Source organism: Durotheca rogersii (genome assembly GCF_024521655.1).
Source record: "Durotheca rogersii strain YMJ 92031201 chromosome Unknown GGS23scaffold_11, whole genome shotgun sequence".
Taxonomy (NCBI): Eukaryota; Fungi; Ascomycota; class Sordariomycetes; order Xylariales; family Xylariaceae; genus Durotheca; species Durotheca rogersii.
In genome coordinates, this window is record NW_026251242.1 from 522,294 (window position 1) to 549,000 (window position 26,707).

The following is a 26,707-nucleotide window of genomic DNA, read 5'->3' on the forward strand; positions in this document are numbered from 1 at the left end:
ACTTGTTGCCGAAGGCCGTTTGGGTTCCAGAGCATTCCTACAAGCTACCTGGAACCGGACGGAGAGTGAGGAGAAAAAGCAGAATGAATGAGTGGGAAGAGGAAAAAATTTATGTTTTGAGTAGGTAGAGCTAGGTTATCTAGGTACCCCACATCATGTGGCTGTGTGAAGGGTCTGTGGCTTGCTTGTCGGGTTTCTTGTCGATAGGCCTTGTTACTAGCTACCTAGGTAGGTAGGTGTAGGATAGCTTCAATTCTAGGTTACAGACCCTCCTTACTCTTGCACTCAAGATCGCCCGCATTATAGCACTGACATTGGCCTCGTTCTGTGTGTATAGAATGCTTTGAATATCACCTCTAGTCTCATCGGGTCATGGCAGCAGCGTAGAAGCTTGACAATGCCTCATAATAGGCTAGAGTCGGATTCCGCACCCTAATATCCACCTTACTAACCCTCATTTATTCATCTCGTCACTCACTTACCATCGCGTTCCACGATCTCTACCTCACACGGTCACCATCGCGGCCCCTGCGGCCGCGTCTCAGATCCGATCCTATCCGACTTGTATCAATACCCACCTGCAGGCGCCCTTCCTCCGATGTCGACTTCGCGCGCCCTCTCCCTTCGACCCCGTCTCCCCTCCGTCCCTCCCCTTCCTCTGCGACGCGCTTTCATAACCCTCCCCTCGGCCCCGGCCCTCGAGCCGCGGCTCCTGACTGCCGCCCGCCGGCTGCCCTACCACCACGAACGCCTCTACGAGCTCGTCGCCGACGTCGACGCCTACTCCCGCTTCCTGCCGTACTGCACGCACTCGCGCGTCACCCGGTGGTCCGCGCCCTATCCCGCTTCCCCCGCCTCCTCCTCTGCCTCTTCGCCGAATGATCTCGACGCCGACGCCGCGGGTGCCGAGGGGGCCGGCCGCCGCTGGCCCCTCTGCGCCGACCTGACCGCCGGTTGGGGCAACTTCGTCGAGACCTACACGAGCCGCCTCGTCTGCGTGCCCGCGCTCGGCGTCGTCGAGGCAGTCAGCGGGCCCGACGGCCGCTCCGAGCTCTCTGCCGCTGAGCGCCGCCGCTACGGCCTCCCCCCCGAGGATGGGGGCCTCGGCCGGCCTGGGGAACTCGGCGGCCGTAGTGGAGTGTTCAAGAGCCTCGTGACGCGGTGGACTGTGCGACCGGCCCCCCCGGCTGCCGACACCTCCGGCCACGACTGGAGCGACGTTCGGCTCACCATTAAGTACCAGTTTGCGAACCCGCTCTACATGGTTGTTGGTGCTGCCGTCGCCGACAAGATCGCCCCCGTTATGGTCGACGCCTTCGTTAAAGAGGCCCGGCGCGCCCTCGGCGAGACCGGGAGGGTCGCGCAAACCTTGCGGTAGGAATGGGGGGCCGGGAGGGAGGCGTTTCAGGAAGACAAGGCGATGGGGACCTGTCTCGTAGATCACCCGCGGCCGATACGACACGCGTACGGCATAACGACGAAATATGAAGTAATATATATAGATATAGAGGGCTTCCGTGGCCGACGGGGCGCCGATAACAGAGGACCAATGAAGGGTCGAAGTCCAACATTGCGATAGAAGGAAAAGAGGGATAATAGAATTGTCTGTCACCTTCGCACGGCATGGCTTCCACGAGTAAGTCTGGATAGCGCCGAGTTCTCTACAACACAGTTCCGACTCGAGAGCGGGAGAAGTTAGAACACAACGTCGAGGGATTCCGACTCGTCATAGCAGCGTCAACGAGGGACACGCACGTATTCGCTCTTTCAACGAAGAATCAATTCAAGACATCACTCCGAGCTTACATATGTTTAATTCCGAGCGTTATAGACAGATAATGGGTCGGTCCCCGGTCCATCTTTGGTTCCTCATTCCCATCTTTCCTAGACTGGGCGCCGTTCAGAAATACGGATAAAGCTTAACCAAATATTCGCCGTCTTGAAAAGGAGAAATTCATGCCTACTTGTCTTTCCTTCTCGCACGCCTAATCAACCTGCCGCCAACGAAACACTGCGCCATCACAGACGACCCTTCAAAAAGATCCGTTGGCATGAGGAAAGAAAAAAAAGCTTTACATGCCTGCCTTACTGAAGCAACAGAGGGAAGTGTGGCGATGTCCCGCGGCCGCTATTATTTCTTCTCATACAGGATGGGTTGCCGTTCCAAAAGTCCGCATAGGAAGCCCGTGAAAGTAATGTCGTCTTGAGCCGGGGTATATAATGCAGAATCAGTTCCTTTATAAAAATAAAAAGCCACCACAAAACTCCCCGAGAGATGAAATTTATGAGAGGCGACCGAAGACGAGGCCTAAAGACGCGGCGACAGCGACATGGAAAAAAAAACAAAGGCTGGCGTTGACCGAAAACTGACGCAGGTGCCCCGGACCCCGTGACGCAAAATGGTTTGTTCATCGCCTCCTACGCGTGCAAGTGATTCCGTGAGCTTAGGTAACGAAGAACATGACGGATGCGGCTACTGACCCTTTTCCCTTAGGCTTCGGAGCCCCCCCCAGCCAGTTAAACACGCTGTTTGGAGCTTTCTTTGAAGCTTTCTTTGGAGGTTTGTTGGCTTGCATGATCTGGACGCCCGCGGGGATGGGCGGCCCGGCCGGGCGGCCGCCTAGGCCGTTAGGCCCCATGTCGCCGGGCATACCGCCCATGGCGCCCATACCACCCATGGCGCCCATACCTGTATGGCCAGGGGGTGGTGGTGGCGCTCCCGGACGGCGAGCGGCCATGCCGACACCTTGCGGCGGAAACCGTCCGGCCATGTGAGCCGGAATTTGCCCGCGTCCCATATGAGGCGCGGCCGGTCGCTGTTCCATCGGCCACATCTGCATTGTGACTGACCAATCCGGCTCGACCACCTTCTCCCATACCTGGGGAAGTATGATCTCCCCATTTGGCGCGATCAGGTCATAGTGTCCGGCTTGCACGTGGGGACCGATAAAGTCGACGTGTAAGAAAGCTTGCTTGATGAGTTCTTCCATGCCCTGAAGTTGAAAGGAGGGAAGTTAGCATGCGCACATCCCCCGGATTGAGATACGGGGGTTTACATACTTGCCAGCTTTGGCATAGATGAAAGGGAAAGCTGAATTTCCTCCCAACGGCATCCTTGAACCGGATAGGCGCCTTGTCTTTTCCGAGGCTCTTCTTGTTTGCCTCCTCGGCCTTGACCTTGGCTTCGTCCAAGGCTTTCTTTTTGAAAGCCTCTTCCTCCTTCTTTTTGGCTTCTTCGGCGGCTTTAGCAGCTTCTGCCGCTGCTTTTTCGTCTTCGATCTTCTTGCGGGCCTCCATCTCAGCCTTCATCTTCGCCTCGTCTTCCAATCTCTTCCGCATCAGCGCCTCCTCCTCAGCCTTTTTCGCAGCCGCGGCTCTCGCCGCTTCCTCGGCCTCGATCCTCTTCCGAGCCTCTATCTCGGCCCTCATCTTGGCTTCTTCCTCCATCTTTTTCCGCCACGCCTCTTCCTCCTCAGCCCTCCTCGCGGCCGCACGCCTAGCTGCCTCTTCAGCCTCAACTTTCTTTCGGGCCTCTTCCTCGGCTTTCCGTCTCGCCTCTTCCTCCATCCTCTTCTTCCACGCCGCTTCTTCCGCGGCCTTCTTCTCCGCCAACATCTTGGCCTCGGCCTCGGCCCTTAAAGCGGCCTCAAGCCGAGCTTTCGCGGCCGCTTCCGCACGAGCGGCAGCCTCTGCCTCCTGCTTCCTCCTCTGTTCTTCGGCTTTTCGCTCCGCTTCGATTTTCTCGCGTGCGATTCTCTCGACCCTTTCCAGGGTCTCCGCCTCACGCTTCCTCCTCTCGGCTTCGGCTCTCCTCTCGGCTTCGACGGCTTCCCGCGCCGCTCTGTCGGCCTCCTTCCTCGCGTCTTCGAGCTCTTTCTTCGCCTTCTCCTCGGCAATCCTCCTCTCCTCCGCTCGGACTTCTTCGTCCCTCTTCATCTGCTCCATTTTGCGCTGGAACTCGTCCTGGGCCTGCTTCATGATCATGGCGTCGTGCTCCCTCCGTTTGGCCTCCTCCTCTTTCCTCTTTGCCTCGGCCTCGATCTCCGCGAGCCTCTTCTTCATGAGCTCCTTTTCGGGATCCTCTTTTTCCTTCACCGGCTCCGGGGCAGGAGTTCGGGGTTGGCCGATATCTGTTGGCGGCGGCGGCGGCGGCGTCCACTGGTACTGCTGCATGCCGTGTGGGGGGGGATACTGCGGTGCTCCAAAATAATTTTGACCTCCGAACGGCATCATCTCACCGCCTGGACCTTGCCCTGGGGAAGGTCCGCCGGGCCCACCTGGCCATCCCCGGTGCTCCGCGTTAAAATAGTTGCCGCCGCTCCCGGTCATCGGCGCGAATGGGTTCTGGTTGTAATGGGGCCCGTAGGGCACCATCTGGCCATTTCCGCCTCCGTACGGCGGGGGACCATAGCCACTTACGTGACTCTGGGGATATGCACCCCGGCCGCCAGCGTAATACTGTGACCCGACCAGCGGTGGATAGCCACCGCGGCCGTACTCGTAATATTCCGAATCCAGGCTGGTCGATTGGTTCGGCGACTGCCGATAGTCGTATTGGGAAGCTGGCCGGTGCGCGATTCTCTGCCGGACTGGGGCCTGTTGCGTGCGAGGGTCTTGGTAGTGACGCCTCACAGGGGATGTCGAAGCCGAGTCTTCGGGGTTGATATCGTCCCCCTCGTCGTAGTCTGCCTCCTCGTCAGAAGACCAGTCGTCCTCGTGTTCGTGTGACCCTCCTGGGCCGGAGTCCTCTTCTTCCAAGTAGCTGGCGTCGTCTGAGATGGGGCCGCTGTGGTTGTAATGGTGACTGGTACGTACGGTCTGCCTGCGACTGGGAGATGGAAAAGGTCAATTGGCGAATTGAGAGACCCGCAGCATGCCGCTACTTACGACATTGGTGACGATATGTTGCCCGAGTGCCCCTCGCCCACAACGATCCACCCACAAAAAGCGGAGCAAAGGGATGCTTGAAGGATGAGGCGATGGCCGACGTCCGTTCACCTGCTTCACTAGACGTAGGCGAATTGATTTCTTCGAGATTTGTCGTCCGGTTTTGCGGCCTGGATGCTGCCAACGGGAGAAGAGGGGGGGATCTGCGCGTTTCTGAGACCGCCGTTAGTAATTCCACGTCAGATCGGGCTCCGTGTTTATGCGCAGCGAGCGAAGAGCGAGAATGGCAAAAGTGCAGGTAGGCCAAGAGGCGTATGCGTGGGTGGTAGTAAAGAGGCGGTATGGGGTGGTATAGGTGGAGGTGTGCGAGAGAGGGAGAGGGAGAGGGAGAGAGAGTGGGTTGGGTGGGAGAAGAGGATCCGCGAGGAATTGGGATGCTTTTGTAACAAGGCGATCCACCAGCGATTTTTTTTATTTATTTATCCTTCCACCCCTGGTTTGGGGTGGTGCAAGGGCCGAGAGCGACTGGGGGAGGGGTGGAATGGGAGGGGGGATCCCGGTCTTCGAGTAAGACCTGGATCAGTTGGATTCACGTTGGGCGCGAAAGGAGAGAGACACAAGAGAACAACGCTGAGGGCGGAGGGGAGGGAGAGGGCCAGGAATGGGAGCGGTGGGTTGATTCATTGGGCTGCAGTAATCGCGATACCCGCAAAGACGATATCGCCCAGAATTGCAAGTGGCGTTGAAGGGAGCGAGCGGGGTGATTTGCTAACGGGTTGCGATAATACGTAAATGTGTAGGTATGTAACTGCGTATGGTATGCAGCTGCACGCAATATGCAAATAAGGCGGGCAATCCCATTGGGAGGTAACACTGGGTACAGCCAGACGCTGCCCAGCTTCGCATCGCAATCCGCAGGTTGACAGGACCACTTACCCTATGAAAATGGGACCGAGCGGGTTGTCGACGTCTCCCGGCGCCCTGCCGGCTTTATTGTCCAACGTCAGGGTGTGCTGGGTATTGTAGGCGTCTATCATGCGTCTGCGTGGGCGCGACGTACGTTGCCGATACGTGTCCGGCGTCGCTATAACGGGAACGGGCCTAGGCGGGAACGCAGGTAGGCGAATAGGTGTTGTCGGAGCAAGTAGATACCTACGCGAGTAGATAGAGAGAGATGTTGAAGCGGGACGTAGCAGGTGTGTGGATGTGGGCGTAGGTGTAGATGTCAGGCGCGGGCGTAGGTGTGGGCGTAAGCGTGCAAGTGGACAAGTGATGGGTGCTTGTTGGCACCGGATACTTATTATCTGGATGTATCGGCAGGTATTTATACGTCTGTCGCTCTGCCTCCGGACGGCAAACCGAGAGATCGCGATGCGCCCCTCCGATTCCCAGGGGTGTAGATGGCAGTACGATCGACCACGTCGCCTTACTGGTACCGTAGGTCGGGAGAGACGGGGGAGGAGGGAGGAGGGCAGCTGGGTGGGTGCCGGGAACTTATAGGAATGGCCCCGAACAGACAAGTAGGCCTACGATCCATCCGTCATCAGCGATGAGGAGCCAACAGCGGGCATGACGGCCGCCGGTGGCACAGCCCAGGCAGAGAGGCAGAGAGGCAGAGAGAGGAGAGGGGCTAGACAGCCCGCCAGCCTACGCACACCCACGTACCCGTACAACGGAGCACATAGCGCATGCGCATACGTGTTGTGGGCATCCAGGCTCTAGAACATTCATCCCAATCTCCGATGCGCTAGCAGAGATAGGTGCAAACCCACCCCCCCGTCACGAGAGCAGCGGTCCCCAACTAGGGCTCTCCAGCGCGCTTGCGCTAGATCCGGTCTTGGGGAGACATACATGACGAGAGATCGATGCGCCTGGGAGGAAAGGACAACGTACAGGGACTGATTCGCCGGAACCGAGTTCCAGAGAGTACTGGGTTGGGCGAAGGCTTTTTGCCGAAGCAGGTGAGCCTCGTCTTCTACCTACTTGTCGTGTGGGCCGTCGAGCTTGGTGGGCGCACATGTGTGCGTGCGTACTTGCGGCGGTGGGCTGTGGCAGCATGGAACGAACCGGGCAGGAAAATACAGGTACGTACAAGGAACGGTGGCATCGTATAGGGTATCTCCAACCTCCGGGTACGGGTTTGGGTCCGCAGACAGGCTCCGGGGGGGAGGGGGGCTTAGAGGTACGGCTATGAAGGACCATACCGTGCATGTAGGTATGTAGGTATGTATGGAGCCCCAGGGACGAGGGAGGGCCAGTGGGAGAGTGAGGGGGCAGGGCACATGGAAGCTGATAGCGCCAGCACGAGGAACAGAGACACACGCAAGTCCTTGGTCCACACCGCTGTTGTTGCTGGTGGGTGCTTCGTGCTGGTACCGCCGGTGCTGCGTGATGCTGGGAGAGAAGGGGGGAGGGGTCGCCACCAATAGTGCTGCATACAGACTCACACCCTGCGCGGCCAGCAACCCATCCTAACTGGCCTCTGCCTCTCTCGATTTCTTCAACCAGAGCACTACTGGAGCGTAGGTGGGCGAGCGCGTGTGCCTGAATCTCCAGCTCCCTGCCATTCGTCCCTGTTCCGTCTCCTGTCTTCAATAGATATATTCATTCACGCACGGGAAGACGAGTTGCTCGTTTCCTGCGACAGCAGCCTGAGTTGCTAGTGGGCATGCCGGGTTTAGCCGCAGCAACTCGGCACCAGACGGCGGTAGTGTGATTGGGCATTGTCCGGTTCCCGGTTCTGACAGCTGACAAACCGGTGGCTGTCTGTTCTTGGGTTCGTAGGCCAGAGGCGCAGGCTTGCCGTCGATTCCCACTGTCTCCAGGGGCGGGACCTCCAGGATTATCCACCGCGGGAGATTGGGAAAGATCCGGGGTAATAATCGGACGGTCGGGCGACGCCGGTAGCCCCCGTTGCATCTGGCGGAGCAAAGAGAGTCGGCCTTCGCTCTCGAAGGACAGCTCCCGGATTGAGAATTGAGAGGGGAAGAAAAAAAAAAAAAAGCAACGGACCGTACTCGTCTTCTAATAAGACCTCCCCGGCTCAACCACGCTAGAAATTGGCTGTACCGGCTTCCGACGCATTTATACCGCTGCTTCTTGGAAACCCGCTACGTGGTCTCGTAGATGGCCTGTCAGGAGACGCATAGCCAGGCAGGTAGCATGGCATCGACGCGCGCTGCTTGTTGCGATGGCTTCCACGGTGATGGAGGTGTAGCCCTGCTGCCAGCGAGCTCGGAGATGGCTTCTGTATGTCTCCCCGAAGAGGCCAATCCCAAACCAGAGGCGTCGGCAGAGAGGATCCCTGCTACGATCGACGTAGAAAGGGGCGGTGGCAGCGAAATCTCATCTGCGGCTAGGTCCGTCCGGGATGTTCCAGATGTGGAACCCCGGTCAGCTGCCCGATGAGGTGGCTTTCTTGCTGCCCAAATATCACGACACTCATGCTCTACTCTACATGTGTACGGTACGAGCATTACTCATACACACCGGCCCAACTAATCCCCTGTTACCCTATACCTCACCCCAGAGCAGACCATCGCTATTACTACTACCACAACCACCAGTACCGCGTGTTAGGTATGCCTAATGTTCTTACACGATGTAATAAAAACGTAATAAAGAAGCACGTAAATCCACGATAGGAAGGTAGTGGTTCTATCTAAAGAATAGTTATATAAACGCGATACCTTATTTAATTATAAGAGGGGTTTCATTTAATTATAGAGTTTCCCTTATCCTGTTCATGTTCTTAGCCTTTCAGGAAGTGCTGACCACATGGTAGCGAAAACGTAGGTAGGTAGGTAACGGAGAAGCGCGGAGCGTAGAGAGAAGTTGCTTCGACGTATAACTCCATAACTGCGTCAACTCAACACCACAGCCCCCCGTCTGCCACAAATCGCGGATTCCTCTTGGCCGCACATGTCACCTTGCGCGCTAACGCCAGCCTCTTAGCACCAACTGCGTCGAAGTACTCTTTCTCCCTCCGACAGACCTTGCGTTCAGGCTCGTCGGCATCTATTAGCTTACCCGCCAGTGCGAGCGTGTCCTGGGTCGTGGCAGGCCCGGAGGAGCGAGTAGCGGGGCTGGAGGAACAGTGGGGGGAAACGCCTAGTCGGTGACACATGCGAATGTTCAAAGTTACCGTTAACGAAGAAGCTCTGGAGGCCAATGCCGTGGTGGTGAAGGGGGAAGCCAGCGGCCAATTAATTTGACAGGACGGACCATACGGGCGGTGACAGAGTCCTGGAGGAGGTCGCTCGCGGGGTAATACTGCAATCGGTTCACGCTCGAGTCCCTCATCCCTCCAAGGGTCGCAAAGTCATTCCAGCCATCAGGAGCGGCGTGGTGCTGGGCGAAATCGGGATATTCTTCCGGGACGGGAACAAGCGCACAGAGAATATAATGCCCTATCGGAAGCTACTCGGCATGTACCTAGATAAAGGGCTGCGGCGAGGGAGGTGTAATAGTCCGCTTCGTTATGAAACGGACCGCGCGGAAGATTCTCGATCGTTTCCTGGTCTTATAGAACGTGCCTGGGAGAAAGAAGACGTTCGTTGAATAACCTCAGATGTATTTTAGGGTAGCAACCTTGCTGGTTAGGTGACGCTCGGTAGTGCTTTAGGCAGTAGCGAAGGATGAGCAGGGAGCCCGAAAACCCCACCCGACGCCATCATCGAATCCAAGAAATATCGTTCAGTTTAGTGCGCCTGCTTTATAGTAGAGGTTTGAGAGCTGTTGCCGGTACACGGTGGACGTCGGGGCCGCGCTGCTAACCGGAGAAGTTGGCTGAGATCGAAGTCGGCGTGGAAGACGATGTTCGGCAGGCGTTTCGGTGTAATCCAGACTGATTGGCCGATCACTAGTAGTTACGGTGAAATTGGTTCAGGAACCGCTGTGCTAAAACCAGGGCAGCTCCCCAGGGCATGGTTTACGCAACGTGTGATAGCGAATGAATCAAACTTGTCAAGACTTTCGGGATGCTATGGGCTCCCTTTCAGCCGTGGCGGGCGATGTCAAGTGGGCGAGATGACGCCCCAGAGAAGCGCAGCGGTTACTGGGTAAATCTTATAGCACACCGGCGTATGTGTAGGTAATTACCTGGATGCAGATTGGTAACAGAATCTATGAGTTAGTGTTTAGGAAGACCGCCTGAGGAAAGAAAGAAAGCCATCATGCTTCCTTATTTCCCATATAAAGTAATATATCAAGTGATAATTTCCATTTAATTCTTGTAGTTATCTTATCGAACAAGTATTGATAAGATCTCACTAAAATCGAAATGGCATAGGTGGATTACTGTAACAATAAGCAGCATCACCGTGATAATAAGCAATCCGCTGTAAAGCGCCGAAATCTGATATAAGATGCTATAGGTAGCATATGTATATGTGCGCCACCTGGCCGCCTTCCCGTTCGCTCAATTGCAGTACCGCCCCCTTCCCACTTACGACAACGCAGGTCGTGCGACTGGAGCCACGTGCCAGTCGTATTGTAGGACCGTCCATCCAGTAAGGTGACCGCCTGGACGACTTGTCCTTGGCCAAACCGGCATGTGGGAGAGGGAATAGTGGACGGGGGGGAGACACGTCTGTCTGCGTAGAGGTCCACCGATCTTCCCGATGTGAATCCGTCTATTTTGTGCACCAATTGGGGATTTCGATTCTGTGCATACCAGAATGCAAGGCCCTCTTTATTAGCCGCATAATGGCTTGTAATCTCTCGTGAGACGCGCGCCCATGTGAGTCAAGATCGAGGGAGCATGGTTGGCGAATCACTAGTCCCGTCGGTTTCCCTTATCGAGCAGTCGCCGCTGAATCGCTGTCGAGGAGTTCGCGGGCCGCCTTAATCTCGGCTTCATCATAGCCTTGCCAACCCTTTTCCCCTGATGAGCGACGCCGCACGATTTCCGCGAGTTTCTCGGTAGCCACCTCATCTAGTTTGCGTAGCGTGGTCACATCAGGGATAGAAAATCCATCAGAATTTGGCCGGTCCGACGACGACACCTTTGGCGCGATTGCCAGGAGTTGCTTTGCCGTCTTGTTATTTAGGTCAGCCCATAATTTAAGCGGTAATTATCCCCTCTTCTTCTTCCTCATCCTTCTTTTCTTCCGCAGGCGACTTACTAGCTTAAGGCCATAATAGCCCCGTAAATAGTCGTCGCATAGCTCGATGCTTCGGCTGAATCGCTTCAGGGCCTCGCTCAATTGACCCAGGTTGCCGACGGGCTTTGCAGCAACTAAGAGTATCTCACCTAGACGAGCATGTACCTATCATGTTTAAAGTCAGCGACAGGGCGGGGCCGCGACACAGGGGTTAGACGACGGACATTCCAGGCATTTGGCTGCAAGACCAGAACCTCCTCGAGCGAATAGATAGCTTGCGAGTACAACCCTTGAGAGAAGTAGAGATCGGCAAGCTCGGCCCATGCTTCCGCATCCGTGGGGGAGATGTCAAGAAGCGATATCAGAGCACCGATGGACTCGGATACCCGTTCCATAGACCGCAGGAGGGCCACCCGGCGCTTTAATATGGGCTAAATGGGCCGGTGATGTTAGCATTCCTCGGCCGGGTCCGTGGTAGGGAAGGGGCTCACAATATTGGTCGGGTTGCCCTGTAACGTCTCGTCGTACTCCTTTAGAATCGCGTCCAAGGTGGCAGTATCTTGAGCTTGAGCTTCCCTGAGGAGGCCTCTCAAAGCCTGGATTCGTTCATTGTCGTCGCCAAACCTCTTTACCAACTTTGTCAAGCATCCACGGGCCGACTCGTCATCTCCGGATTGAAGGCACGATAATAGTAGGTTCTCGAATATAGTCCATAGCTCAGGGGTTTCCGGGTCGGTGAGTAGATTCATCGGGATGACGCCCGAGGACTTGAGTATGGTCGGGGCCTGCTGCGAATTGCGCAGGACCAGGGCGGGGGGTAACTGAGTAGGTGGATGGAGAAGGGAAGACATGGTGGTGACAACCGCTTAATCTGCCTCGGACGAGAAGATCGGATGTTTACCCCAATACACCTACTATCCGCTCCCGTATCAATATCCTTCTCCACGGCAGGATTATCGTCGTCGTCGCCGTTGCGATTGCCGTTGCTAGGTATTCACTGAGGATGGAATGCAGCTATACGCGTCAAGACATCAATGTCTCATGCCGACCACGATTTAAGTATCTGAGGAGTTGTAGGTGAGCTGGTCAAGCTGAGATGGATGAGGACGGCTTTTCGTCCCCGAGGCAGCCTTGGGATGTATGTTCCTGGCTGGCCGGTCAGGACAGCTGGAGCTGACCCTGCCTAGGTAGGTACCTAGGTACCTCCTACGTGCCATAACCACCCCACCAACAGACCTTAGGTACCTACCTCTTATGAGGCACCTATGAGGTTTCTACATAGGTACTTAGGTATACAGGTACCTATCTAGGTACAGGTACATTAGGTTGGGTGGAAGCCAAGGCACCTACGTATGTACCTTACGTACCTTACGTATGGTACCTATCTGTAGTACTGGGCTCTCGCCTACCGGTGCTCCCGTGGGGCTTTTCCAAGCCCCTCTGCTACTTTTCAGATACCTGATGATGCCGCCACGACTCCATCGTGGATGTAAATGAACACCACCCGCGCAGCCGTTCTCGCTCGCGTATCTGTCTTTCATCATATTGCCAAGATGATCCGTGGTATGCGGCGCAACTCGAGCGTACAGCCTTCAACTCGAAGCCGATCATCCTCCTAACTCCCTCCCCGGAGACCACACACGCGACTGGCGTTGACAGAGGTGCTATTTGGGCAATCATGTACGTGGCCCGGGTAGACCAGAAGAGTGTCAGGAAATCCACAGCTTATTCACTGCCCTATCGCAGGTTCGAGAAGTCGTTATACGACCTCATCCGAGGCCTGAGAAATCACAAAGGCAACGAGAAGGAATATGTGCAGAATTGCCTGAAAGAATGCCGTGCCGAAATCCGAAGCCAGGACTTAGGTTGGCCGCCTCTCCTCTCCGTTGATCTGCTCGTCTTGTTGGTTCGCTCGATCCTGGCTAACCCTTGCGCTCTCCTCCCACAGATCTCAAGGCGACTTCCCTGCTGAAGCTGATATACCTGGAAATGTTCGGCCATGACATGTCGTGGGCTTCCTTCAACGTTGTCGAGGTCATGGCCTCCGCGAAATACCACCAAAAGCGAGTTGGCTATCTCGGTGCCATCCAGAGTTTCGGTCCCAACACCGAGGTCCTCATGCTAGCGACAAACCTTCTCAAGAAGGTAATATACGCTGCTCGACTTCGAAATGAGTGCTGTGCTGACCTCGGCACCAGGATTTGACCGCAGCCTCGACGACTACCATCGCTCTGCCGATCGTGACCCTTCCACATGTCATCACCCCGTCTCTCGCGCTCTCCGTCCTACCCGACCTTCTACCACGGCTCAACCACACTCACCCTGCCATCCGCAAGAAGACTATCGTCACATTATACAGGCTTGCCCTGGTTTATCCCGAAACTCTACGTGCGGCGTGGCCGAGAATCAAAGAGAGGCTTATGGACAGGGCCGAGCACCCGAGCGTAACTGCGGCGATAATCAACGTCATATGCGAACTTGGATGGCGCCGGCCACATGACTTTCTTCCGCTTGCGCCCCGGTTATTCGAATTGTTGGTTGATAGCGGTAACAATTGGATGGCAATAAAACTAATCAAGCTAGTACGCAATATATGTAGGCTTCCTACTACGACGTGACGTTGGCTGACTTAAATTAGTTCGCCATATTGACACCTCTTGAACCGAGACTGGTTCGGAAACTGCTGCCGCCGTTAATGGAGATCATTCAGACCACCCATGCGATGTCACTGCTATATGAATGCATAAGCGGGATTATCCAGGGCGGTATACTTGGTAGCGGCGAGGATGCGGAGGGAAAAGAAGAAATCGCATCTCTCTGCGTCAACAAACTCCGAGGCATGATTATGGTAGATGGTGATCCGAACTGTGAGTCTTACTGCGACTCTTGTGGCTGAAGTCGCTAACGCTTCTGGTGTAGTGAAATATGTGGCCCTGCTGGCGTTCAACAAGATAGTCCTCACTCACCCGTGGCTCGTGGCGCAGCAGGAAGATGTCATTCTGGAATGCATAGACAGTACTGATGTCTCCATTCGTATAAAGGCATTGGATCTGGTGCAGGGTATGGTCAGTAGCGAAAATATAGTCTCTATTGTCAGTCGCCTTATGAGGCAACTGAAGGCGTCTTCCTTGGGAGACCGGGGGTCTACAACACTCCCAGGATCAAGCCCAAGGGATTCCGAGGATGAAGACTTGGAGAGGACAATCAATTCTGCACCCAAACCGCCAAACCCGACCCTTCCACTCCCGGATGACTACAAGGTTGATGTGATCAGCAGGATATTGAATATGTGCTCTCAAAACAACTACGATCATCTAACCGACTTCGAGTGGTACATTGATATTCTGACCCAACTTGTCCGGACCGCCCCGATACCACGGCCCATTAGCGACGTAGACTCCCTTCCTCGACGCGCGACATTGAGCGAAGGTGATATCTCGGAGAGGATAGGGAACGAGCTGCGAAATATTGCCGTCAAGGTCCAGGCTCTTCGCCCCTCCTGTGTTCGAGCCGTCGAGGAAATCCTGTCCCAATTAAATAACGACGCACCGGTTGGGCACCATATCGTTGCCGGTGCACTCAAACCGGTCGCTTGGATCGTCGGGGAATTTGCTTCCGAATTATCCTCACCAGATGATATTCTCGGCGTTTTGCTGCAACTCGTCCCAAAAGCCTCTTCCCCGGAGTCTCTAGCGGCCTGTCTTCAAGCAGTCATGAAAGTCTTCTCCTTGATCTCGGGAGACCAACTGGCCCCTTGGTCCCCCAAGCGCAAATCGCAAATCTCGCTACTAATGGCTCGCATAATCCATTCCTTTGAAGGCCTGATACTACACCCTAACCTAGAAGTTCAAGAACGTGCAGTGGAATTCACAGAGCTCCTGAAGCTGACCGCTGAAGCAGCATCCGGCCAGGAAGCTTCAAAAGAAGATACTTACCAAGATCCCCCATTGCTGCTCACACAGGCAATACCATCCTTATTTGCTGGGTGGGAACTGAATTCGGTCGCATCAGCTGCTCAGAAGAACGTCCCGCTCCCGCAGGAGCTAGACCTCGACGAGCCCATAAACCCGAACCTCAACTCCCTACTCGCGTCTGCCGAATCTATGTCGATCCCGGTTAGCGAAGAGGACGAGTTCGGGAGTTACTACTACCAACGACCACCTGCTACCAGCATAGCCTCAGAGCCGGCTATCAATAGGTTAGCGGAGAGCCGTGACGATGTCTCTGGTTCCTCCTACCAGCAGCCTAGTGAGGAGACGTACTTGGATGCGGATATATTGGCAAAGCGGAAGGCCGAGAGACTAGAGAAGAACCGTGACGACCCGTTCTATATACTGGAAGGCAATCAGATCCAAAGATCTTCAACCCCGATCCACAATATCCTCCAGAGTTCCAATGGCCCTGACCTAGATGTTGACTCAATCCCTATCATGGAGCTCGACCTCGATAAACTTGGTGCTGGTGTCGACAAACCCCCGCCTCGGACATCCAAGCCGATCCACAAAACACCGCGACAGAAGATCGTCATCGCCGCAGACGAGAACTTGGGCAACAGCGGCGTGAGCACACCAAGGAATTATGACTCCGAAAACAGCTCGGACGCTCACACGAAGTCCCGGGGTAAGAAGCCCAAGCAGTCCCTTTTGGGTGTGGACTCGACAAAAATCGGTACGCTCAACCTAGAAGACGATCCGAGCGGCCGGGGTTACGATCCGGAGGCCCAACGGCGCGACGAAGCCGAGATGGCGCAGGCCATGAAGGAGGTCGAGAAACTACGCCTAGAGATGCAGCGGGCCAACGAGCGAATACAGGTGGCGCAGGGTGTCGACGCGGCGGGTACTGTGGTCAAGAAGAAGAAGGTGGCGAAGAAGCAGAAGGTGACTGAAGGTGACGACGAGGGCAACACGGTCAAGCCCAAGGCTAAGAAGAAGAAGAAGAAAACGACGGCTATAGACGAAGGGGGGAATGAGGTGCCTATAGATGGGGCAGCCAAGCCGAAGGCGAAGAAGAAAGCCAGGCCGGTTGAGATTGCCGAGGGCTAGAAAGCAGGCGGAACCGCTGACCGGGAGGGGGGCGAGTTAAAGCCCCCAATGCACAAGGAGTTACGTTGTTCATGACCGATATAATATCCTGAAGATCCAACTTTTAGGGCAAATTATGACGACCCAGCATCGCTACGAGATGAGAGACACGTGCGATAGAAATACATATAAATCTTTCTCCGGGGAGAAAGAGTATCGATAAGTTTACATAACTCAGAGTGAATGTGGACATAAACATACAGGTTGTATTTTTAAAAATCAAACTTCGGTATCAGGGACGACCTTTATAACTTTCCCTATTCGCAGTGGCGGGACTCTACCTGTCATTCCCACTACAGGGGCTCACAGCGGAGATTCCGCGTTGGTGCTGGGGAGAAGATAAGTCTACGCCGCGTTGCTACTAATTAAACAAAGGGGAGAGGGGGGAAATATATGGAATATATAAGGTCTGAAAAGGGGGCTGGCTGGCTGGCTCGACAGCGGGATAGGAGGAGCATCTATTTACACGCCCACAGAACACAATCCCCTTTTCTAGGGGTTCAGTTGAGAACTAAATTGAAGTGCTAGACACGACGAATACAGTAAAAAGAGGCCGTGGTGGATATAGACAGAGAGGAAGCTCGAGACCGCCGATTTTTTTCTTCCGTCTCCCCCTTCCTTTCCTTCGTATCGTAATAGCGTAGTTAGTAGTTAGTGGCTGAGGTACAAAATAAACGTCCTGGCGATCCTAATACATACATGCACAGGGAAATCAAGAACCGTGAACCGATAATTGTATGTTCTTCATATCCTTCTTCTTCATTCTCTCTTTCTTACATTATGCATTACGCATAGATATCACGAGGAGGTAGGTAGGTAGGTTGGGCACAGAGTTTCAACCTCGCCCCCCCCTTTTTCTTTCTGTCTCCCAAGGTATCAATGTCCGCACCAGACCTCCATTCCCTCCTTTATTTCTCCTCTTCCTTCTCCGTCCCCATTCTCTTGGCCGAGGTCCGCAGTTGATCGCCCGAAAGAAAGGGAGGCCGGGGAGAGGCTCGAGACTGCTATACGCGTAACAAAAGAAATATACGTGGGAGGAGATAGATATAGAGATAGTTAGATCGAGAGCTAACTAGAGTCGGCGTAAATCTCCTAGCCAGAAGGAAGAAGAGGGAGAAGAGCGCGGAGTCCTGAAACCGAAAAAAGGGACAAACGCCGTCCATATGCAGGTACGCCGCCTAGCTCTCTCACCACTTCTTCCGAGTGGTTTTCCTCGTTGTCGTCAATTCCCTGAAGTTCCCGAAGCTTAAAACCAACAAACCGACCGTCTATAGACATGAGAGGGCGGGGTCACGCTCGCTTTGACGTTTCCACGCGTTACTAGTCGTCCATGGGCGCGTCGGTGAGCGTCACGCCGCGGTCGTGCACCGGGGTCCCGCCGTCGGTGCCGGTCCTGCTGACGGGCGTCGATGGCGTGCTCCCAACGGTTGACGAGGTGGTCACCCGCCGACCGCCCACGAACCGGGCCCCGCTCCGGCCTATGCTGTCGCGCTTCGAGATGAAGGACTCGCCCTCCGTCTTGGGCGAGTCGCCATTGGTGCTGCTCCCGTTCGTGGCCGGCGCCGGCGCCGGCGCTTCGGAACCATCGGGTACCTCAAGACTCTGCCTCTTCGGCCCGAGGCTGCCGAGGCTACTTCGTTGGCGCTCGTTCGACACCGTCGGACTCGCTATGGGAAATCGGGTTTCGGGCCCGCCCGTACTCCTATCACGCCTATGACGGGGGCCGGGCGCCGGACTCGTAGCGCGTCCGCGCGGTCCTGCCTTCTCCAGCAAGGCTCGCTGCCTTTCTTCCATGTGGGCTCTTCGGTTACTTTCGTCTGTACTGATGGCTCGGGGTCGGTTGTTGGTGACCGAGCCCGAGTGCGTGAGAGTCGACATGCGCTTCAGCTCGCCAAAGATGGAATCTTTGTGCGCGAACAAGTCGCGGATGAGGCGGTATGCGTGTTTCTCCTCCATCGTCAACGATGTCTCTGTCCGGGGTCGTAAGACGCAAGGAGCTAGAGACATGGCGAGTTCGTTGACGTATTGCTCATCTGCCGACGTTAGATCTATCAATCTAGTAAAGTGATTCATGCATGCGTCGAGAGTGGCAATGTTGGTGAGTCGCAATTGCGAGAGCGTCTGTTGGAGAACGGCAACGCGAGCCTCGTCGGTCGAGTCGGACGCCGGAGTGGCGTAAATCGTTCTTATGATCTCGTACACATGGGAGGAAACTAGAGAGTCTAGGCGCCTTCAGTTAGTCTCCATCACGACCACAAGTAGGTTGATTCACCGATGCTTACCAGGGAGCTCGAGGAGGTACAGTTTCAGCAGATGTGCCACGGTAGGGACGTCGAATTCCGAGAGGTCCTCGGAGGTGAACGGCTTGCCGTTGTTTAATTTCGCTCGCAGCTTGTGAACTTGGCTAAGCTGGATGTCGGTAAGCCACACCCCCCGCCTCGCTTCGTCGCCCTCTAGATCGGGGTAGTGGTTGTCGAGGTAGGTTAGAATGGTTGTGACGATGATAGGGACGCGCTTCTTATCCGCTCGGGCCCTGGCCTCTAGGTCTACGCCAAAAGTCTGCTCGTCAACCTTGTTGTAATAGTTCTCGTAGGTGACCACCCTGGGTGCAAAGTGACCAGTTCTGTAATTCTCCAGAAGATACCGTAGGTCGCCCGCGGGCTGGATCGTCTCCTGGTAGAGAACCATGCGGTCAACCGCTGACTGCAAGCTCGGAATGACGTTTCCGATGGTGCCCGAGAAGTCGAGAATGACGGTCTTGATAGCTTTCAGCCTGTCTAGCTCACAGCGCTCGAGGAATCTCAGATGCACGAGAATGGCCTCCTCCAGCTCGCAGCGCATCTCGTCGAGCTTTTGGACGCTGGCCTTGTATTTATCGTCCGTCTCTCTGGCCTCGCGTCGCAGGCGTTCCGAGGGCGTCTCGTTGGGGTGCTGGTTGTTAAGGACGTTCCAGCCAGACAAGTACTCGCTGACGGCGCCAACGACGGGCGAGTCGCTTCCGCCGTCTGACGAGGGCATAGAGAACGTCCTAGAGATGGTGGCCTTCTTCTCCGGCACGCCTGCCAATTGGAAGGCCTTTGGCCGCCACTGGTAGAAGAGCTTGGAGCTGTTTGCGAAGTTGTTTCCAACGTTGCCAACGAGGCGGAGGAAACCGTTCGACACGAGGTCCTGGCCAATGCGCTCGGAGTAGCTGACGCTAGTTGAACCCATGTGCCGTTGCAAATACTCGACGATGTCGGAGCCGGCTGAGGTGTTGAGGTACGTGCCCAAGATCGGCACTTTGGTCTCGCCCATCTTGATAGTGTTTAGCATGTGCGCCAGCACCTTCTTGACCTGCTCGGTTTGGTACGTCTCGTCGCCGATTTCGAATATCTCGTCATCCTCCTCCTCCTCTTCCTTGTTCGTCGACACCTTGATCTCCGGTATGTTCTGGTTCTGCTTCGGGCTCGTCTCGGGGTCTTGGAAAGCTAGCTTATTTTCTTCCTCGAGGTCTTCGACCAAGCGACACTTGTTGAAGTAGTTGCTTCGCAGCTTCTTCACTACCTCGGCCTGACGATCGTGTGCTTTGATGCGGGTCTGCAGTTCGTCTTGCGAGTCCTGAATGCGTGTTTCGTGGGCGTCGCACCACCGTGTAAATGGGTTTACTACTAGATCCCTGATGCTCTGTGCGATCTTCTTGTGGCTCTTGGAGGCATCTTCCATCTCGGATCGCATCCCATCGTACGCCTAGAGACAGGAAGTATCTTAGCCGGGCGGGTTCTCTCCAAAATAGGTATAAAAACGAGACGACTCTTACCTTTTTGACGCTTGCGCCATCGTCTCGCGAGAAGCCTCCGGCGATCTTGTCGGCCGCAGGTGTGATTTCCGCGAGTCGCTGGCCGTAGGTCTCCTCGGCTTCGGCACGCATCCGTGCGATGGCCAGAACCTGTCGATTCTCCTGGACCCCCTGCTGGAGCTTGGTGAACAGGACACCCAGCCCTTTGGGAGCGTCAGCATAGGTCGGAAAAGTGCACAAGGACAGCCATATCCGTCGCGCTCACCTGCGGCGTAGTCCGCCGACCAGAAGGAGTCTGCGAAGCCCGGCATGACGATGACGCAGTCCCTGCGGAACGCCGATGGCCGTGGTCGGTCTTCTTAACAAAATGTAGCTGGGAGTCGAGGCCTAAGTTGTCCGGATCCGACGTGAAAAGGGGGCTGGGGAGCAGCGGTAGAAGGAGTCGGAGGCGGCTATGCGATAGGGAATCGGCGACGAGAAGAGAAAGGGCGAGACAGTGACGAAGGCTGGCGCTTCGAGGGGCGGGCGGGCCAGGGGTCGGCGGTATGACGAGCAGAGGGTCGTGTCACGTCTATAGAATGGTACAAACCAGCCGAAGAAAGCTTAAGACGATGCGGTCTTTGTTGGATGGAGACAGATGGGGATGCAGCGGTTCCAGCACCGATGTGTAAGTGAAGTGAATAAGTCAGTAGTAAGTAGAAGGCGGGCGAAGATAAGAAGAGGGAGGACAGGATGGCCCAGGCAGGTGGTCAACCCAACAGTAGTAGTGGTGGTGTTGGTGGTGAAAGCTGCAAGCGTAGGAGGCAGGGTAGGTAGTTAGGAGGTAGCGAGAGAAGGCAGGTATGGCGGGAGAGGAGACGAGGCTCGGAAATGCGAAAGGAGGTAGGTATACAGGCAAGGCTAGACGGAACCAGGTCGAAGGACGGGCGACAAAAGCGACGGGCAAGTTGAAAGCGCCTCCGTTTCCCTACTCCATCAGATTCTCTCTCGCTCTACGTATTTTTTTTTTATAGAATCCGAGCTTCTACCAATAACGAAGCCTACGAGAAACTCGGACGACGAGAGGTACCTGAAGCTGGGAAGGCCGTGTGGCCCACTACAGCGTCTGCAGGCTCCAGGGGGGCAGTTTTGTAGGCGTGCAGCAGCGTGTCTCCGGGTATGCGAGGGCAAGGCACCGCCCCCGGAGGTAGACCAGATGCCTGGGAAGGTACCTACCGCCGGGTCGGTCGGTAGGGCTGGTATGGCCGCTGACGGCATGTGCTACATCCGCACGTCCAGGCGGTACATGGCGCACTTCGATGTGCCAAGGGCGCAATACCCGCCGCTGTCGCCGTCAGGCGTATTATTCCGTATTCCCTACAGGCTACAGGCATACTACCTACCTAAGGTAGGTACCTACATATATTAGGCAGGTACCTACATAGAGGTAGGTAGGTACTAACCTTGCACTGCCTGTAGGTGCCAAACCTACCCTAACATAGAGTCCTGCACAGCATCAGGTTAAGTACGTTTACGAGCACGCCTCTCCCTCCCTTCAACCCTCGATACTCCAACTGCATATACCTGTAACCCCCATACCTGTGCTTCTTCCGCGTTATCGTAGCGTAGGCGGGAGGAGAGAGGGACAGACGAGCTCTCCCGGCGGAATCCAAGCCAGGTTAGCTGATACCGTTATATATATAGAATTGGGAAAAGAAGGGAGGAAGCGCTGAGGCAGCGACCCCGTTTCATCCAAACATTTCAGGTGTCGGGCCATGTGTCGAACCCCGCCAACCCTGCCGCCGTCTTACTGAGTAGGTATATACCGTCTCGTGCGCCCCCTCCTCGGGGGTCATCAGCCCAAGCCCCGGGTCATGAGAGGCCTCTAGATGATCGGTATAATCCTTGAAGCTAGCCAGCTCGTACTCTGTAATTGGCCCCCCACTATCGCAGTAGACGTGCAGCTAGTGTATGCACCATCTCTATAGCTACGTGAGCGGTCAGAGTGCCTCTGCTCATGTTATCATGCATAGCTGAAATAAGTATACTCACAGGCTTAAGAGAACACGGCGACTATGGGATCGATCGGTCCGTCGGCTAGTATACCGGCGCAAACCACGCCAGGACGCAACCAACTGGGAAGCCGTACTACGACGTGTAGGCGGTGCCGGACCGTCGGGGTTGGATGTCTATAAGTAACATTACGGTTAGGGGGAGCAGATGTCTCTCCGTTGCTGCAGGTGCTCTCTCTGACGACCCTGATCTACACACCTACGTATGAACACGCACATATGTATACGCACATATGTACCTACACGCACATATCCGCAGCAGATAGACCAAGAAGAGGTGTACCTATTCGGGGCAGGCAACAGGAGGAGGTAGGTTAGGTAATGAAATGCACTTATGAGGTAGGTACATAAAACTAACGATAAAGGGACCCCCAGGCCTTGTCGACCTCCCAGATGGAGCCGGGTTCAGGACCTGAGGTCGGAGGGGGGAAGAGAGAGAGAGGAAAAGAGAGAGCCAGGCCGTCGTCGCATTGGTGGCTTGGTAAGTCGACAGGTTCGTTATCGACCTCCGCTTTCGCAACTGCAGCTGCGGAGCGGAGAGCTTCACGATCCCTTGTTTACGTAGAAGCAGGCGGCAGAAGTACCTACGAGTAAGTGTCGGTGCCTGCCGCTGCTACACAATACTGCAACGTCCACATACATGCAACGCCCACATGCACACCTGCACAATGGGCTGGACTGCCTCCTCCTACTAGACTATAAGACGACCACCCGCCATTTGTTGCCGTTGTTGTTATTGTCGTCGGTTACCTACCGACTTAAACATACCAGCCAGAAAAGACGGGCACACCCCTAGAGTTCACCATGCAAGAGAAAGCAGAGGCCAGCACCGCCGGGACCGTCCCCACTCCTCCTCGTCCTCGATCGTCATTTGCGAAGACTGCCGTCCTTGCCGCGTCACCCCTACTGCTGGTATCCCTGGGCGCGCTACTGTGGCCGACATGGAGATGTGACCACTCCTTGTCGAGACGCTCTCCCCCGTCGAGCCTCGCGTCCATCGACGAGCGGGTCAAGATAATCCTCTCGGAAACTCCCCTGATAGGTAACTTCGTCTGGCCTCAACCCCACATCACAGGCCATATCCGATTCTCCTATTCTCTCCTCGACAAGTCGTACCTGGGCCGCGACGCGCTAACGAGTCCCGAACCTCCGAGATAGATGGGCACAACGACCTGGCCTACGTAATCCGGGCCGTGTACAATAACCACATTTACGATGACAACTTCACCAAGCCGTTCGAGGACGGCGGCTTCCCGTACCACGTCGACCTGGCCAGGCTCAGGGAGGGCCAGAACGGCGGCGCCTTCTGGAGCGTCTACGGGCCTTGCCCGGGAAATGGCACGGACTTCTCTGAAGAGAACTATCTTCCTAGTAAGCGAGCAAGCAAGCAGCTCGGAGTCGCGCACAGATGGCTCCGAGTGCTCTCTCCAGAAGAACCCGGACTGGCCGGCTGACTCCCCGTGGCGTAGGCGTCCAGTTCACCCTCCAGCAGATCGACCTCGTGACCCGTCTGCAGAGCCGCTTCCCGCAGGACTTCTCCGGGATCGTGGACTCGGAGTCGGCGCTGGCGGCCTTCCGGCGGGGCCAGCTGATCTCGCCGCTGGGGATCGAGGGCCTGCATCAGATAGGCAACTCGGCGGCGAACCTGCGGCGCTTCCATGCGCTCGGCGTGCGGTACATCACGCTGACGCACAACTGCGGCAACGCCTTCGCTGATGCGGCCCTGCGCGAGAACCCCTTCGGTGTCGCGCCCCCGCTCTGGGGCGGCGTCTCCCCGCGCGGCCGCCTCCTCATCAACGAGATGAACCGCGTCGGCCTCATCGTCGACCTCTCCCACACCAGCGTCGACACCATGCGCGACGTCCTCGGTGCCGGCGGCGACGGCTGGGCCGGCAGCAAGGCCCCCGTCATCTTTAGTCATAGCTCGGCCTACGCCATCTGCCCGCACCCCCGCAACGTGCCCGACGATGTGTTGCAGCTGGTCAAGAAGACGAACTCGCTCGTCATGGGTACGTTTACGGAGAAAGCCCCAGAAGAGGTTTCGCTCGCCTATCCCTAATCTTCTCCCGTACCCTCCGCCCCCCCACTCCCCTTAATTCCCTAATTGAAGCACGCGCGCTCACACGCTCGTGCCGTCGGACAGTCAACTTCGCGGCGGAGTTCATCAGTTGCGCGGCCACGCCGGACCCGAACGGTGTCCCGCCGTTCGACCCGGCGCACAACACTCTGAGCCGGGTGGCGGAGCACGTGACGTACATCGGGTCGCTGATCGGGTACGACCACGTCGGGTTCGGCAGCGACTTCGACGGCATTACCAGGACGCCGGAGGGACTCGGCGACGTCTCGCGCTACCCAGACCTCGTCGCCGAGCTGTTGCGCCGCGGCGTCTCCGACGCCGACGCCGCCAAGGTCGTCGGCGCCAACGTCCTGCGCGTCTGGGCCGACGCCGAGCGCGTCGCCGCTGCGCTCCAGGACGCCGGCGAACCCATCCTCGAGGACGAGCTGCCGAGCTTCTCCGGCCTCGGGGCGTAGATCGGCGAGGTTTGGGGGGAGGACGGAGATCGAGAGGCTTGGCCGCAGGGATGAAGTATCCGCGGACACGGGCCCGGCGTGAGCCCCGACGGAGGAACAGCTAGGGTACTGTTATCTGGGGGAAAGACACTATTGAACTTGGCCTTAATCGTTCATGTCTTATCCTACTACAACTTACTAATATATTTGTAGCCGGAGTGCCGCTCGTTTGGCGAGGCAGTCTCACTATATGACAATATAAGCGGTTAAGAAGCCCTAATATCTACGGTTTACACCGAGTTTAGATTCCGCGTTTATGAAATTCCCGCATCGGCTTGGTTGAAATGCTTTATTGCTCGAGGCTTTATCTCAGCCTCGCCGCCGGCTGGCTAAGTATACAAGAGAATAGCGTTCCCGGACAGACATGTAGCGGCGATAGCTTTCCCTCGTTTAGCACTCAAGGCGATGGCTCGGAATCCGAGCCTCTCCACCGCTCCTATTCCAACGGTCACGTCCCGTTTCCGTCGGGTTTCGCACGACCGCAGAGTGAGATTTCCTGCCCTCAACCCGACTCTGCTCTGGGAGCGGGCAGGCTGAACCTGGAGACCGTCTCTTCCCCTCCCCGCGCAGCGTGCAACGTCTCAGCCGGGGAGCACGCCCAGGTCAACGCTCGCATGTCCACACACACACACACACATATATATATAACCCGCATGCATTTGCGGGCGTACCCCCATCCCTCTTAAATCTTGAACCAGCCGCTGCCGCGCTCGAGGCGGTTGAGCTTCTTGGCGGTCTCGATCTGGGTGCGGGTGCGCTGGCCGCGGACGGGCAGGCCCATGGCGTGGCGACGGCCGCGGTAGGTGCCCATGTCGCGGAGGCGCTTGATGTTGTCCTGGACGATGCGGCGGGCGTCGTTCTCGATCGTCATCATGGACAGCTCCGTCGTCAGGGCGGTGATGATCTTGGGCGCCACGCCGCCCAGCCGCGCGTGCCGGTGCAGCGTGTACTTGGCCATGATGCGCTCCGACAGCTGCGGCCCTAGCCCGTAGAAGGACTCGAGCGCTTTCTGCATTGAGAGTAGAGAGAAGACAGTTTCGTTAGAGACGACGGCGGCCGGCCGGGCAGGTCCGATCGGGTGCAGGGCGAGCTACCTTGACGAGCTTCCTCTCGTTGAAGCTGACTCCCAAAATAACCACCTGGCATAAATAGACAGTCAAGATCTGCGGGGACAATGCATACAGCTCAGGGAGGAAATCAACGAGGGGGGATTTACCATCTTGGGCGAATTCCACGCGGAGACGTTGCTACTGTGATCGCAGTATCATTTCCCAACCGGCCAGGGTCAGACGCGGGCTCTGAATGACGGAGAGAATAAAAATATCGAGGCGGGTTTGCTGGTTCCCATTGCACAGCTACCGGGTTGGTGTGGGATTACGCTAGCTGTGTCTGGACTGAAAGCGTTGTACCTAATCGATATTCTATTACATACATAAGTTGGATAAGCCGATACAGACATGTACCTATGCATTTCGGGAGGCTCCTCTCTGCAGACTCCAGGCAGGCGGAGCCTTGCTTGTTCCGCCCACAGCAACAGCGAAAACCCCGCATTGGCCGGCGTCATGACTGCCCCGTGAAAGCGCTGCTGGCAGAGGCACGCCTCAGAGTAAAAATTGTCCAGGTAATCGAGTTTTAACGTCACAACCCACTAGATCGTCGCGATCTTTGCCCAATTGCTTGCAGATGCTCCCCGGGCTTGCGACCAAAATATCAAAAAGCGAATCGGGCCAAAAAACGAAAGTCTGTGTCCTGGGTGAGGCTCGAACTCACGACCTTTGGATAGCCCAACCCTGGTGGATTGAATCATACGAATATGAGACCAACGCTCTAACCAACTGAGCCACCAAGACTTGTCTGCTTGATGGAAGCATGGCCGCTAGTGTTGGACTATGTAGCGCTGCTCTGTGGCCCCGTGGGTTTCCGGTAGGTTGGAGAGTGGCTCACGTGACATCACGTACACGTATAGTCCTAATTCTGGACGGATAGTCTCTAATTATGGCAAGAGGATCTTCCTGTCTGGACGTGGCCGCGCAACAGCTCGAGGCTGAAACGTCGCCTGTATTGAGTACGCAGTTACTTGCTTGAGCTTGTGTGTCCTTTCTCCGTATCCACTTCCTTCCTGCAGCCGTTCCTGCCACTGTTCCTGCCACCGACTCCAACTGCTACCTAGGTCTCTACTCTACTCTGTGCCTCTCTCCTCATACTTCTTGCTCCCACCATCTCCGTCCCTCTCTTCCC

At 56.0% G+C, this 26,707-nt stretch overlaps 8 protein-coding genes and 1 non-coding gene across 9 annotated transcripts; 4 read left to right on the forward strand and 5 right to left on the reverse strand.

Moving 5' to 3' along the window:
- Window positions 1–219: 219 nt before the first annotated feature.
- GGS23DRAFT_69053 (dehydrase and lipid transport-domain-containing protein) lies at window positions 220–2,014 on the forward strand. Its single transcript, XM_051521197.1, has one exon. The coding sequence runs from the start codon at window positions 599–601 to the stop codon at window positions 1,376–1,378; it is 780 nt and encodes a 259-aa protein (XP_051371524.1). The 5' UTR covers window positions 220–598; the 3' UTR covers window positions 1,379–2,014.
- A 430-nt stretch (window positions 2,015–2,444) lies between these two features.
- Window positions 2,445–4,892, reverse strand: GGS23DRAFT_597129 (uncharacterized protein; the record flags this gene model as incomplete). Its single annotated transcript, XM_051518575.1, has 3 exons — window positions 2,445–2,993; window positions 3,061–4,828; window positions 4,888–4,892. The coding sequence occupies 3 exons, from the start codon at window positions 4,890–4,892 to the stop codon at window positions 2,445–2,447; spliced, it is 2,322 nt and encodes a 773-aa protein (XP_051371525.1).
- On the forward strand, window positions 4,633–5,919 carry GGS23DRAFT_68666 (uncharacterized protein). Its single transcript, XM_051521195.1, has 2 exons — window positions 4,633–4,835; window positions 4,888–5,919. The coding sequence occupies exon 2, from the start codon at window positions 5,062–5,064 to the stop codon at window positions 5,677–5,679; it is 618 nt and encodes a 205-aa protein (XP_051371526.1). The 5' UTR covers window positions 4,633–4,835; window positions 4,888–5,061; the 3' UTR covers window positions 5,680–5,919.
- Window positions 5,920–10,060: 4,141 nt separating this feature from the next.
- Window positions 10,061–12,179, reverse strand: GGS23DRAFT_569620 (tetratricopeptide). The gene is made up of 4 exons (XM_051516463.1): window positions 11,483–12,179; window positions 11,216–11,422; window positions 11,013–11,156; window positions 10,061–10,925 (listed from the first exon to the last, which is right to left on the reverse strand). The coding sequence occupies exons 1-4, from the start codon at window positions 11,840–11,842 to the stop codon at window positions 10,683–10,685; spliced, it is 954 nt and encodes a 317-aa protein (XP_051371527.1). The 5' UTR covers window positions 11,843–12,179; the 3' UTR covers window positions 10,061–10,682.
- Window positions 12,180–12,669: 490 nt separating this feature from the next.
- GGS23DRAFT_609864 (Adaptor protein complex AP-3 delta subunit) lies at window positions 12,670–16,033 on the forward strand (the record flags this gene model as incomplete). The annotated part of the gene is made up of 7 exons (XM_051520298.1): window positions 12,670–12,684; window positions 12,745–12,856; window positions 12,940–13,136; window positions 13,190–13,573; window positions 13,630–13,858; window positions 13,911–14,133; window positions 14,164–16,033. 7 exons carry the CDS (start codon window positions 12,670–12,672, stop codon window positions 16,031–16,033), a joined length of 3,030 nt encoding a protein of 1,009 aa, XP_051371528.1.
- Window positions 16,034–16,712: 679 nt separating this feature from the next.
- On the reverse strand, window positions 16,713–20,423 carry GGS23DRAFT_69451 (uncharacterized protein). The gene is made up of 4 exons (XM_051521199.1): window positions 20,113–20,423; window positions 19,869–20,050; window positions 18,355–19,798; window positions 16,713–18,294 (listed from the first exon to the last, which is right to left on the reverse strand). Exons 1-4 carry the CDS (start codon window positions 20,156–20,158, stop codon window positions 17,393–17,395), a joined length of 2,574 nt encoding a protein of 857 aa, XP_051371529.1. The 5' UTR covers window positions 20,159–20,423; the 3' UTR covers window positions 16,713–17,392.
- A 2,174-nt stretch (window positions 20,424–22,597) lies between these two features.
- On the forward strand, window positions 22,598–24,592 carry GGS23DRAFT_69504 (putative dipeptidase). The gene is made up of 4 exons (XM_051521201.1): window positions 22,598–22,940; window positions 23,057–23,269; window positions 23,368–23,907; window positions 24,042–24,592. Exons 1-4 carry the CDS (start codon window positions 22,703–22,705, stop codon window positions 24,428–24,430), a joined length of 1,380 nt encoding a protein of 459 aa, XP_051371530.1. The 5' UTR covers window positions 22,598–22,702; the 3' UTR covers window positions 24,431–24,592.
- A 133-nt stretch (window positions 24,593–24,725) lies between these two features.
- GGS23DRAFT_569627 (ribosomal protein S13) lies at window positions 24,726–25,843 on the reverse strand. The gene is made up of 3 exons (XM_051516464.1): window positions 25,686–25,843; window positions 25,564–25,608; window positions 24,726–25,478 (listed from the first exon to the last, which is right to left on the reverse strand). The coding sequence occupies exons 1-3, from the start codon at window positions 25,686–25,688 to the stop codon at window positions 25,152–25,154; spliced, it is 375 nt and encodes a 124-aa protein (XP_051371531.1). The 5' UTR covers window positions 25,689–25,843; the 3' UTR covers window positions 24,726–25,151.
- Window positions 25,844–26,214: 371 nt separating this feature from the next.
- On the reverse strand, window positions 26,215–26,319 carry GGS23DRAFT_t53. The gene has a single exon. It is a non-coding gene; the product is annotated as a tRNA-Met (tRNA).
- Window positions 26,320–26,707: the final 388 nt, after the last annotated feature.

Excerpts from the sequence above, each read along its gene's own strand:
- GGS23DRAFT_569620 (XM_051516463.1), bottom strand. The coding sequence starts at position 11,842 with ATGTCTTCCCTTCTCCATCCACCTACTCAGTTACCCCCCGCCCTGGTC. Across the intron at positions 11,157-11,215 it reads TGCAGCCAAATGCCTGGAAT|GTACATGCTCGTCTAGGTGA; the intron begins GTCCGTCGTCTA and ends TAAACATGATAG. Across the intron at positions 10,926-11,012 it reads GCTATTATGGCCTTAAGCTA|ACGGCAAAGCAACTCCTGGC; the intron begins GTAAGTCGCCTG and ends CTAAATAACAAG.
- GGS23DRAFT_69053 (XM_051521197.1), top strand. The coding sequence starts at position 599 with ATGTCGACTTCGCGCGCCCTCTCCCTTCGACCCCGTCTCCCCTCCGTC.
- GGS23DRAFT_569627 (XM_051516464.1), bottom strand. Across the intron at positions 25,479-25,563 it reads ACGAGAGGAAGCTCGTCAAG|AAAGCGCTCGAGTCCTTCTA; the intron begins GTAGCTCGCCCT and ends CTCTCAATGCAG.
- GGS23DRAFT_69451 (XM_051521199.1), bottom strand. The coding sequence starts at position 20,158 with ATGCCGGGCTTCGCAGACTCCTTCTGGTCGGCGGACTACGCCGCAG. Across the intron at positions 19,799-19,868 it reads ATGGCGCAAGCGTCAAAAAG|GCGTACGATGGGATGCGATC; the intron begins GTAAGAGTCGTC and ends TCCTGTCTCTAG. Across the intron at positions 18,295-18,354 it reads GTACCTCCTCGAGCTCCCTG|ACTCTCTAGTTTCCTCCCAT; the intron begins GTAAGCATCGGT and ends GAAGGCGCCTAG.
- GGS23DRAFT_68666 (XM_051521195.1), top strand. The coding sequence starts at position 5,062 with ATGCTGCCAACGGGAGAAGAGGGGGGGATCTGCGCGTTTCTGAGACCG.
- GGS23DRAFT_69504 (XM_051521201.1), top strand. The coding sequence starts at position 22,703 with ATGCAAGAGAAAGCAGAGGCCAGCACCGCCGGGACCGTCCCCACTCCT. Across the intron at positions 22,941-23,056 it reads CTCGGAAACTCCCCTGATAG|ATGGGCACAACGACCTGGCC; the intron begins GTAACTTCGTCT and ends CCTCCGAGATAG. Across the intron at positions 23,270-23,367 it reads TGAAGAGAACTATCTTCCTA|GCGTCCAGTTCACCCTCCAG; the intron begins GTAAGCGAGCAA and ends CCCGTGGCGTAG.